The 13,180-nt window shown below is 36.4% G+C and overlaps 1 protein-coding gene across 3 annotated transcripts in view; it reads right to left on the reverse strand.

The window, feature by feature from the left end:
• Positions 1-13,180, reverse strand: part of SLC35F1 (solute carrier family 35 member F1) — a 567,357-nt gene that overhangs the window by 223,440 nt on the left and 330,737 nt on the right. For all 3 annotated transcript variants that reach the window (XM_069076972.1, XM_069076975.1, XM_069076973.1), the window contains exon 2: positions 90-265. In XM_069076972.1, the coding sequence (XP_068933073.1) occupies positions 90-265 (176 nt within the window). The remainder of the gene's footprint in view (positions 1-89; positions 266-13,180) is intronic.

Genomic DNA, 13,180 nt, shown 5'->3' on the forward strand with positions numbered 1-13,180 from the left:
TCCCAAATTCTAGCTAGTTCTTAAAATGTAATTGGCTAGCCCTCATGTCTAATGTTCTATGATCTGTGACCCCCATGGTATCAACTTACCTTGTCTGACAGCTAGTGTTGTGGTGTAGACCAAGAAGAGAAGGATGTAATTAAGGAAACTCTGAAAGACGGGAGTGTTCGCATGGAAGTCATCAGATAGGTACTTGCTGGTTAGACCAATGCCACAGATAAGAAGGGATAACACCTGTCCAAGGGCCACAGAGATCATCATCTCCCTGAGGAAAAGGAGAAATACAAGAGAAGTTAGTAGTCAGCTATCACAGGAGGGAGGAAATTCTCAACATTATCTTCTAAGCAAACTGAATTAAAGCAAAATTGGGGAATTGTCTAGCACCCCTTGAAATGAGAGAATCTATCATGTTCTTTGGTGCTATTATTTATTCCAGGAACATCATGGCAGATGCAAGGAAATAAAATATTTTCTACAGATTCAATTCAGCAAACACTTTTAAGAGTTGAATGTATGTAAGGTGTTGTGCCAGCTGCTGGGGATACAAAGACTCAAATGAAACTGTCCCTGCCCTCACAGAACTTACATACTAATAAGGAAGGGAGTTATAATGGGTAAACAATGAATAAACAGCATAAAAGGAAACCTGAGGAAAGAAAGAACAGTTGGATAAAGTTTCACAATGAATACATTCTGATTAGCTGGACACCAGAAAATTCAAGGACCCAAAGTTACTATCATACTTCAGGTGTTTTGTTGTCCACTTAGCATTTCACTCTTAAGTACTCACAGAACAAAGTTATTGTTATTTATAAGGGAAATTCCATTATTGAAGGGAATTTTTAAAAATACAAAGTGGATATAATTTTTTCTTTTACTACTAACTACTATTATGTATATTAATTACACATATATACAAACTGGTTCCAAAAGCCTTTATAACCAAAGTTATAATCAAGAGGTTGTATCTGGAAGAGCCAAGAGGAATGATGAACCAGCAAAGAAATAGAGATGAGTAGTTGTTTTTATAACAGTTCATTAATGGTTAAATTTTGCTCCGATCAAGTAAGTGCCCCCTTGGATCTTTCAAAGGACACATCTATTCTTACCCCATATCTAGACATATTTTCTGTCCCCATATTTGTCCCCACCTTTCAGGGGATACCTACATTTGAGGCTATGTTATTATCACTACTAAAGTATCAGTAAAAATTGGACCAGAGATAGCAGGGTGTAGCAGACAGAATCATGAATTTGGAGTCAGGAAGATGTAGTTTCAAATACTTTCTTAGACACTTACTAGTCGTGTAACCTAAGCAAGTCCCTTACCCTTCATGGGCCTCAGTTTCCTCATCTGTAAAGTGAGGGGAATAGATTGATGACCTCTAAGGTCAATCCATAATTCATCCCACTTATTGATTCATAGGAAACCTTACCACATAACTGAGTTATGATTTTAGAATATTAAGACACCTTTCCCAAAGATCCATCTTGACTTCTGGTGTCACTTTCACAATGGCAGGAAAGTCACCAGTCCACACAGGGTCTTCCCAATCACTGAATTGTCAAATGGTGATGTTGTGGCATTTGAGCAAAAGTGAGTGATAGTATGAAAGATTAACAGGAAGGAATTTCTAAACTCAGAGACTTGCAGTTTAGATGCCTTTGCCAGCTTTTAAAATTATTTTTTATTTTTTTTCCTTTGTCAGTTTTGAGGGTGGCAGAGTCAGGTTATAGAGTGCCTTGAACATCAGGATAAAAATATTTGAACTTAATTTAGTGGGCAGTAGGGAGCTATCAAAGGTTCTTTAATAAAATATAAAGATGGATTAGGAAGATACACTTGAAAGAAATGTACAGGCAAGATAGGAAGTGGTACAAATAATTAGGAAGGCAATTACGTCAGACAGAGACAGTTGGGTGGTAAAGTATCCTCTGAGAGTCAGACTTGAAGTCCAGAAGATCTGGACACTTACTTAGATACTTACTAATAGGGTGATCCTGTACAAATCTTTTATTTAAGTGCCTTACAGCCTGATCCCTCAACTATAAAATGAGGGAGAATAACAGTATGTCTCATAGGGTTATTGTGAGGATCAGTCAAAAAAAAAACAGATATGTAAAGAACTTTGCAAACCTTAAATAGCTTAATAATGAAATTACTATTTCTAATCCAAGGATAAGGTGCCAATTATGATGTTGAATAAGGATACTGGAAGCGAGAATAGAAAAGAAGCATAAGAAGGATCTTTGCTATAGTGACAGGAATATATGAATGTTCCCTTTAGAGAAGGAATGAGTTTGAAAGACATTTCAAGGGAAAAATCACAGGATTTTTGTGGTTATTTAGGAGTAGGGAGGACAGTGAAGAAGAAAAGATTACGTGGAGTTAATGAAACTGGGTATTTGGGAGAAAATGGTACCATTAGCAGAGTGGGAAGATGTAAGATCATTTTTAGATACAAATGAGCTGGTAGGACATCCAGGTTGAAATTGTTAGCAGGGAGTTGGACATATAGGAGAGGACTGGGAAGTGTAGATGGGAGCTCATCTATATAGAGATAGTAGTTGAGGTCATGCTATTAGATAAGTTCTCCAATGGAGAGATTGGAGTAAGAGAGGAGAAGTTGCCAGAGGGCAGAATCAAGAAGAGATCAGAAAGGGAGCAAATGAAGAATGATGAAGGACTATTTAGAAAAGCCTGGGAAGAAAACTTTTCAAAAAGGATGGGATGGTTAACAGAGTCACACACTGAAGTTAGGTCATGGATGATGAGGACTGAAATAAGATCACTGAATCTGGCTATGTGACCATGATTAGTGATTTTAGATACAATAGTTTTCATAGTATTATAGGGGCAGAAATCCCAGAAGAATTTAATAAGTGGAAACAATGCAAGACTACTTTTAAATTTCTGTCTTAAGATAATTGAAGAGAATATAATCTAATTCTAACAATCATTTATTGTGTCTACTGTATGCCAGAAATTGTACCAGTTTTCAGGATATTAAGACAAAATGAAAAATACTCTCAGTAATCAAGGATCTTAAAAGGTTGGAGAAAGCAAGCATTGAAAGTCAATTCAAATGTCTTCAGTGCAGGAGCTCATTTTTTTTTGCCAGATAAGATTCCATAGTTCTTAGCCCATAGATTAAAATGAGTCAGTATTTGTTATTCTCGGCACAGTACACACAACTCCTACTCAGCTCATCTGTTGATCACTCCAGAGGAATGGTGCCCATCATCAGAAGCAAATAATTCACTTAACTAGCTTGGGTGTCTAGGACTTACAGGGGCCCAGATTGGTCATATACATCTAAGTGCTATAGGATTTCACAGAGTAGAGAGGTTACTTTGATCTATAGTGATTAAAGAGGGCTTCATGGAGAAAGTGGCCCTTAGGTTAGAACCCAAATGAGATTTTTTTTTGAGAGGCAACAGGAGCTAATGGATAGAATATTGGGCCTGAAACTAGGAAGACCTGGGGGCCAAATATTGCCTCTGACACACTATTAGCTGTGTGAGCACAGGCAAATCTCTTAACCTTTGTAGGCCCATGACTTATCTATAAAATATAAATAACAATAATAGTTGATATCTATATAGTGCTTATTATGTGTCAGACACATTGTGCTAATAAGCACTTTAAAATAATCATCTCATTTGATACTCATAACAACTATGGGAGGTAGGTGTTATTATTATCCCATACATATGGGATAATAATACAGATGAAGAACCTGAGGCAAACAGGTTAAGAGATTTGCCCAGGATCATACAGGGATTGTCTGAGGCTAGACTAAAACTCAGGTCTTCCTGACTCTAGATAGAACCAGTGTTCTATCCATTGTGACACCTAACTACCCCTCATATATACCTACAGCACTCTCCTCATAGGACTTGCTGTGAGGTTCAAATGGGAAAGTGTATATAAAGCATTTAAAGTTCTACACAAATGGCAGTTTATAATAATTATTATTGTGACAAATTGTTAAAGAAGAGTGTGGAGGACATTACAGATGGTGGGAATACTGGGAACAAACATCCAGAGGCAGGAACATATGAGATCTTTTCAAGGGAAAGGAAAGAAAAAAAATCAAATTACTTTTTTCCTCAGGGTACATGCCATGAATTTAAAGAAGATTACAGACACCCATAAATCTTGAACAGTTTATCATATGTTACTGAAATATATGAAAGATCAGTGATTTTGTCAGGGTATGGGAAATCCCTATGTCAACACAGACTGCAACCCAGTTATGACTTAGTAGGTAACCCTTAGGAAGCTCCCTCTAAGTCACAGAGGGAGACCTATGTTTGACCTATGCTTCTGGAGAGCACATCATAAACCAATGAAATCATAAAATCCATTTCCTAACATTTCCTAATACTTTAACACATTAAGTTAAAATACTAATAAAATCACCATGGTTTTGTGTACTGTATCGAACAAAAGCCTAAGTAAAGGAAAATTAGATAATACTAGGCAGGCAAAGTGCTTTTTAAAAAAATAGATGGTTGCTTTCTAATTGATGTGGGCACCAACTTGTTCCATGCACTTTAAAACCAAAACCAAAAAAAAAATCCCTTCTAGTCACAAATAATTTGCTGTCAAATCGAGCTGGCAAGGAGATAGACTTTGCTTTGCCAAAAAGACCATCTGCCCCACAAACCACAACAAAAAGGGGGTACTTTCCTGGAGGCCAGGATGATGGATTCCCAGAACTCTAATGGAGGGGGTGGGGTGAAGATGGACCTAAGAAGGCATGAAGCCTGTCTTATTAAGGAGTCTTCTTCTTGAGGTATCTACCATTGTCTCTTTAGCAACTGGGAAACCACAGGTCTCTTCTTGTATCTTCAGTCAAACAAACCAAGTCTCCTATATTCAATTTTCTGTCTTTAATTAGTGACCATATAATTTAACTGTGACTGGTGTGAATTGGTAGTGAATAAAAATGAAGGGTTTATCTGCCTTGCAAATGAACATAATGCATAAAACAGGAAGAGATACAATAAACAGTTTATTAGGTTTTTCCCTCCTTCAAGTTTCACCATATTCTAGAAATCTCTACACTGTAGTCATTGCCATTAGTCTCTGTGTCGATTAGACAAGAGTCAGAAATGTTTTACTGTTCTTATTTTCTCTTAGTCTTCTCCATGAAAATTTATTTCAATTTTGCCAAATATGTTGACAGTATTTCGATGTTAAGTCACTAGAGCTCTGATAATAGTACATGTTGAGTTTGGGGAGACTAGAAGGACATTCAGAAGGTAGAGCTCCGAGCAGCCCATTCTCAAGTTTGGAGCTCATGTTGGTTTTCAGATTTACCAGAAATAATAATAGAAGACATTATAAAACTCCCAAGAAATGGAGATTGAGAGATCAGTGTGTGTGTATACATTATACACACACACGTATATAATAGGTAAAATCGAGATATTTTCTAGACCTTAGTAAATGTGAATGGCTACACAGTTTTATGGAGAAAACATAACAAACATGAATACAGGCCAGTGCCAATAGTTTTCTCCACGGTCCATTACAAAGTATCTTTCTGGTGCTTACTAGCAATCTAGAACAGTGCTGGCTGATCTGGGGCTATAAATGAAATATGAAAGCTAGTAGCTGCTCACCCAGAAATAGTATGTGATTCCTACAGTGATTTTCATTCATACTAATTGTACTCAAGTATGGAAAACTAAATTAGTAAATGTGGCCAAAAATAAAAATTAAAAGGAAAAGTCATCAGGCTCAAGTATAAGCTTAAAAAAAAAGTTAATAACAAATATGGCACTAAACAAATAAGGAAAATCTAGGTGCAGAAAACATGGTATATTCGAAACTTTAATACTGCTAGTATTACCTTTCAGTAGGTTATTCATTCACTCCTCTCATAGTTTCCAAAGCTGTCATACTGCTTTCATACCCTCATTCATTTACATAAGGAACCAGAAAGAACCAGGTCAAAATCCACCTTTGGATGCTCACTAGTTGTTATAACTATAGGTAAGTCATTTCATCTCCCTAATTCTCAATTTCTTCATCTCTGAAATGGAAAGAATAATAGTCACATTATATAGTCCATTAAATTATGTTTTTTGAAGAGAGGGATCATTTGCCTTTCTTGGTATTCCCAGCTCTTAGTACATACAGTTCCTGGCATATATCCCATGCTTAATAAAGGCTAGCTGACTGACTGATCTGCCTGACAGAGTTGTTGTGAGGCTCAAATGGGATAATGTATGTAAAGCATTTTTGCAAACTCTCAAAGACCATCTGCTAAGTTGGTGGAATGAGTACAGTTAACAAATTAAGTACTTATTATGTGCCAGACACTATATTAACATGAGGGATGCACAGAAAGGCAAGAATTCTGTATCATGGTTTTTTTTTTTTATCCAGAGAAATCAAGGATCCTTAAAACACTGAATACTTTGGTGTCTCATCAAAATCAATATCATTTTACAATGAACTACAGTGAGACTTTTATCTTTGGGGGTAATGGGTGGCATAGATAGACTCTGGAATGAAAAATTTTGAAAACACAAATTTTTGTAACACAGGGTGAGAATTACTTAGACAATGACTAAGAGGGTTTATTTCTATAAACGGTTCCTAGTAGCACCATTTGTGTATATATAACACAATTCTATGGAGGTTGTCAAGGACAGGATCATGGAGAAGGTTAAGAGTACTCAAGTAATCTTCAATTCAACCCCTCTTTTCTATCCTGACTTTAAAAATGTTACTTCAGTTTTTAGAAAAACTTGAGTTTCAGCCACCCTTTCACCCCCAAATATGGTTAAACTGAGATTTAAATAAATAGCATTAGAAGTGCTACTCTTGGGGCGGCCAGGTGGCTCAGCGAGTAAGAGCACTGGCTCCAGTGTCAGGATGACCTGGATCAAATCCGGGCTCAGATACTCAGCACCCACCCAGAAATAACTGGCCGTGTAACCTTGAGCAAGTTACTTAACCCCGATTGCTTTAAAAAAAAAAAAGAAGTGCTACTCTTTCTAGTATCTTCTATTGCTTAAGTTTTTCTTCTAAGAAAAGGAGCATACTTTTTTTTTCTTGTCCTCTTTTGCCTCCTTTTTGAAGGATATTCCCTTATTTGTTGCAAGGTCTCCTTCTCTCCTTTTTTATGGCTTGTATAAATAGAACTGGTATAAATAGAAAGGCTTATATATAGGATTGGCAAGAAAAAGAAAACTATGATAAAGCAGAAGATGTCTGCCTGGTGAGCTTAAAGGGTAGCTGAGATAGACATTTTCAGATAAGACCATATTGCAAGGATAGGATGGGAAAGAGAAGAGCATAGCGAAGAGATGAAAATACAGGCAGGAGAGAAACTATGGATCACAGAAACCCTGCTACTATAGGGAATTGCAGAAGCATGACTTTATCCAATCATTGGACACAGGAGACCTGACATCTGTCCAGAGGGCTCTTCCTTCCCTGGAAATAAATAATGAATCAGATGCTCTTAGCCACAAACAATCAAGGTGGGTGGGGATGAAAAATAAGCATTAGACCTAAAATCTATTTATCACAGCTCTCTCTATACTGCCTTTTGTTTAGGTTTTTCTTGAATATCTGTGCTTCCTGGGGACCTGGGAGGCAATATGGTTTAGTGGATGGTGTACTGTCTCTGGAAGCAAAAGACCTGGCTTGGAACTTACTATTTGTGTAGCCTTCAAAGAGGGCTTGGACTAGGAAAAAAATGACAACAACCTCTTAGATCTCTTTTAATTCATTTTAAAGCAATGATCCCGTATTCACTAAAGGAAGATGTTTCTGAGATGTCAATAAAGAAATATTTATCAGAGCTTATTGTGTTCCAGATGCCATCCTCACTGCTGGAGATACAATGAAAAATAAAAACATGGTGTTTGCTTTCAAGGCAATCACATTTGATTTGGGGAGAGACCCTGTAAATCAATACTTTACATACCTACACAATATGTACAGCAATCATATAAAGAAAGGCAAAGGAAGTGGTTTGGACTCACACTGGCTGCTGAAAAACATCTGCAAGCTTAGATTATTCCACTTTGAGAATGTGGCTAGAGGAAATATTCCTATCATGACTTCTTGCTTATCATCGCTAAAGCCCTGATACTCAGTGGCTTCTCTGATACAACCTTCTTAGCCTGGCATTTGAGATCCTCCACAATCTGGAACCCACTTGCCTTTCAGCCATTTCTAGCTCCACTCTGATCTTATTCTACTCTTTCCCATCTCTGGAGAAAAATATTTACACGTCCTAATGCTACCCACTCTTCAACAATGCCTGAAACAAATGCTATTTACTGAAACCTTGCTCTCCTTTAAGACCCCAGCTCAGGTGCTACCTCAATCCAAAACATCTTTCCAGATTCTCCTTTTCCCTTCCTCATCTTGGACCATCCCTATCTGAAAGACGGTTCCTTCTTCAATTTTTTTTTTTTTTTTGCTTTGGAGGGCAATTGGGGTTAAATGACTTGCCTAAGGTCACATGGCTAATTTTTGTGTTGTGTCTGAGGCCAGATCCAAACCCAGGTCCTCCTGACTCCTGAGCTGGTGCTCTATTTACTGTGCCATCTAGTCACCTCCCTTCTTCAATTTTTAAAATAATATTTTTTCTTTTTCATTTCCCCTGTATCTTATTTCATCTTTATTTGTTAACATAGTCTATCTCCTCCATTAGAATGTGAACTCCTATAGGAAAAAAGATGTATTATTTTTTATCTTTGTTCCTATAACAATAGCATAGTAACTTACATATCTTGGGTCCTAATGCTTATTGAATTAATATTGGCAAAATTAAAGGAGCTCCTGTCCTCTGAGTATTTTACAAGGAAATAAAAGAGAACCAAGTAAATATTTTAGGAGTCTTGAATGTTATGTCACTATTTGCCCTTAGTTATAAACTGGCTATTATGATTCTAGTTACCTCACTGGCTAACATCATCATCTAGAAAACTCTGGTCAAGGGAGGTTACCTTTTAGATGACCTGTGTTGCTCATCTCTGTCTTTATAAAGCTTTTAGTGATTCGGGCATTTTGTGAGCAAAATGCTTTTAACTTTGCATTTTTAAATTTAAGTGTACCCTCAGGCCAAATGGGCAAAAGCAAATTATCTAAGATCTATCAAATAAATAAAAATAAAACCCCCCAAAGAAATTGATGTGAAAAAAGTGGCTGCTGCTTCCCTCTCTTTGAATTTATAGAATGTGAAATTTAATTTATTATGCACTTTTGCCTTCTCGGAAAATAAAGAACCTGAGCAAATTATATTTGTTCTTTGAACATTGACTGATTTCTATGTGTAAGATGAAATATATTAGAAGTCATGCAGATTGGTAAAATTAGATTCCACTAAGTGATGGACTTTTCTACACAAAATTAAAACTTGTTGGAAAAATTAATAATCGAGGTCATTGACTATGTTTTTGCTTAGAAGTTCTTGCAGGAAGCTTAGGGGCACTGAACAGCAAAGCTAAAAAATAAATGGATTCTATTTCAGAGAAGCTATGATTAGATGCTAGCTGCCATATTTATTTCTTCATCCTTTTTTATATCTAAAGATGACCATCATTGTTCTGTTAGCAGGAACTGGCATGTTGAAAATCAGAGTAGCACAGAATCACTGGAATTCTCCAGTTGTCCTTTGAAAGTATCTCAGCAGTATAGTAAAATCTTTTTTTAAACAGACGATGGACCAAGTCATATTTATGCTTATAATGGATCTGTGTCTGGGAATTTGCATGCCTTGCCTCTAGACTGCATCTTTTTGAAAGCAAATGAATTCTGCAAATGATATCCCTGGGGCCCATGTGGTTTATATGAGAAAGATACCACTGGGTGCATAGACCTTAAAGATGAAGTTCAGGGAAATTGTAAGACAGAAGGATAAAGATTGATGAGGGGGAATTTTGTTATCAAGGGCATGAATTTTTCCCCTAGTAGCTAGGGAAGGGCCATAAGAAGCCCCTAATCTACCTGTACTTGTGTACAGAGGAGAGCTAGATCCTTATGTGGACAGTGGAAGCCACTGTAGGGCAAGCAAGTGCCTGTTTATTTGAACTAAAAAGTGAGCATGGAGAACTAGTGTGACAATTTAAGATTTCTACAGAGTTCAAGTCAAAAGGAAAAAATTTGAGCTCCCAGGTGGTACTGACTGTGTTGAGTGAAAGAAACACCCCTTCTTTGCCATATTTTCTTTAACAGTATGGTAGTTGGGTGAAGTGGAAATTAGGAGTTTTCATTAAACACATGAAACTTATCTTCTACCCAACAACATTGAGATTCCACTTTGCAGGGTTAAAGGGAATGGGAAGAAATTGCCTTTTGCTTGAATTTTATTAACCTTTTTATTTAATCCAATTAAACTGCTTGCTAAAGTTTTGACCTTTGAGTAGAAGGATTGATTGACACAATAAACTGAGAAGGAAAGACAGGGATGTGACCAACTCTAAGCAGGGGTATGAGCCACAGATTGATAGGTTAATTGAATAAGCCATACTCCTAGATGGTAAAAGTCTGGGAGCAGAGATACAGAAGAGTGGACAGAATCAGACGGGCAGTTCTGCCCGTGGTACTGAATGCTCATTGAGGCCCATATTAACAGTACCCTAATTACATCACCACAGTACCCTAATTATACTCTTGTTCTTTCCTCTTTCTTATTTCAAATCTTAATTAAATAAAAAAATCTCTGAAACATCTGTTATAGCTGAACCTGCACTCCCATTGAAACTGCTTTTGTTCTAGAACAAAATAATTTTATGTAAAAACAGAATTTGGCAATTTATCACAAAAAAATCTGTAAGAATCAAGAAGAAAGGATGTTGACATTTCCATTGCAGTCAGAATGAATTTTGACCAGGAGAAACATTCTTCACTGTTACCTCCAATCTGGAGATTGGTACAAAAAAGGGCAGTTGGGAGAAAAAAATGTCCCAAGAGAAAAACCTTAGTTTCCTACTTGGTTTTGAGGTAGGAAAGGACAGGAAAGCTGGGTGATGAGATATACAATACAAGTAAAGTGAAAAATCTGAGCATGTTTCCTGGTTACTTCTCAAGATGACAAGAAACAGTGGAGGAGAAAAGGAAATAAGAATTTATTGAGCACTTGCTATGAGCAAGGCACTGTGCTAAGAAATTTACAAATAGTATCTAATTTAATCCTCACAACAACCTTGTAAGGCAGGACTTATTATTATCCCTGTTTTATAGGTTAGGAAACAGAGGCTGACAGAGATTAATTGACTTGACCAGGATCATACAACTAGTAAGGGTCTGAGATTTTGACCTTGTCTTCCTGACTTCACACCCAGACTTCCATCCACTGTGTCCCCTAGCTCCCAAAACTATATTAGAAAGATTAAGCAGGAAACCATTAGTTCATAATGAGAATATAACTGTTAAAGATATTTTTACTAGGTGAAAAGTTAAATACAGAAGTGCTTCTGGAACATGAGACAAATATTAAATAATATTCACAATCATTTAGTATAATTTATATTTCTAATAGAAAGTTGTTCTCTGAAAATAAAATTTTGCTCAACAGGTTGATATTTTAATAAGAAACTTTTGAAAAAAGTCACTGAAAACTAAAGTCCAGATTCTTAATGTTGGGGACCATTTTCAGATTTCTTTAATAGTAAGGCAGTTGGGAACCCAGATATTCCAATGGATCCATGATCTTATCACTTTGAATCATACTTTTTTTTGCTTTTTGGAGGGCAGTTGGGGCTAAATGACTTGCCCAAGGTCACATGACTAAATAATACTTTCAACAATGCAGATCCGAAACCATCTGCACCAGTCTATTCTGTGTCACTTTTGTATATATCCTATCATAATTTCAGCAAAGGAGGTTTGCTTAATATTTTGGGAAAATTCTTTACTTTCTCCTAATATGGTAAGGAGAATGCTTTTATGAAATTCCAACTCTATAAATAGGTTGTAATAGTGGATAGAGGGTTGACTTTGAGGTCAGGAAGAACTGAGTTCAAGTTCATCTAAATATACTGGAAGTGATCTTATCACCATCATCAAATAAGTAGAATTTGTATTGTGTTTTAAGATTTTCAATGTGCTTTATAAATATTATGTAATTTGCTCTTCACAACAACCTTGTAAGGTAGGTGCTATTATTATCCCCATTTTATAGGTGATGAAACTGAGGCAAACAAGGCTAAATGTTTAGCTATGTGGCTAGCCCAGAACCATATAGCTACCGTGTTTCCCTGATAATAAGACCTATCCCGAAAATAAGCCCTCTCCTTACTGTGTAAGATTCCTCTAAAATAAGCCCTCCCCTGAAAATAAGCCCTATTGAGATTGCTATTGTACTGAAGGTGATCCCCTGTGCTACACGCAAGATGACATGATCATTATTGAATAAAGGTACATTTTTTTGTTCACATTTACCTGTTTATTAAAATTGCTGTCAATGTTCATTAAAATAAGCCCTCCCCTGAAAATAAGCCCTCTGGTGTTTTTCTGTCCAAAAAAAAAAAATAAGACAGTGTCTTATTATCGGGGAAACACGGTAGTAAGTATCTGAGGTAGGATTAGAATTCAGGTCTTTCTGACTATAAGTCCTGTGCTCTATATCTACCTTACCACCTTGGAGCCTAGGTTGATCAAGGACATGTCATTAAAAATCTCTGCCCCAGGTAGAGGCTACAAATATTTCTGTAAATATAAATTTTAAAGGAACTGATGAACTGTGTCAGTGGGGGAAATTTTTATATTGGAAATTCCCTATACTATAAAATCACAAATCCTTTCTCCTCCAAATATCTACTATTTAAAATGTAAGATAAAAGTAAGTATATACATGCAGTGTGTTATTTTGAGGGGGGAAAAGCCACAGTATGTCATAAGGGGACTTGGCTTCTTGTCCCAGCAATATCATTAATAACATAATTATTTGATCTTGGACAAGTCATTTAACCTTCACAGATCTAAGTTTCTTCATCTGTTAAAATACAAGTTTTGGACTAATTGACCATTAAATCTACTTTAACTTTATGTTTTGTGTTTGAACCTATTCAAATAAGAAAAAAAAAGATTTCCATAAAAAACTATTTTGGTGAAGTGCAATGTATGAAGCAGGACAAAGAAAGATGCAATCTGATTTTCATGAGGTCCTGAAATGGTCTTGTATATTGGTCTATTTGATAC

Source organism: Petaurus breviceps, unplaced genomic scaffold (genome assembly GCF_028583685.1).
Source record: "Petaurus breviceps papuanus isolate PSGF00001 unplaced genomic scaffold, PetGlider_PUasm1.0 90977, whole genome shotgun sequence".
Taxonomy (NCBI): Eukaryota; Metazoa; Chordata; class Mammalia; order Diprotodontia; family Petauridae; genus Petaurus; species Petaurus breviceps.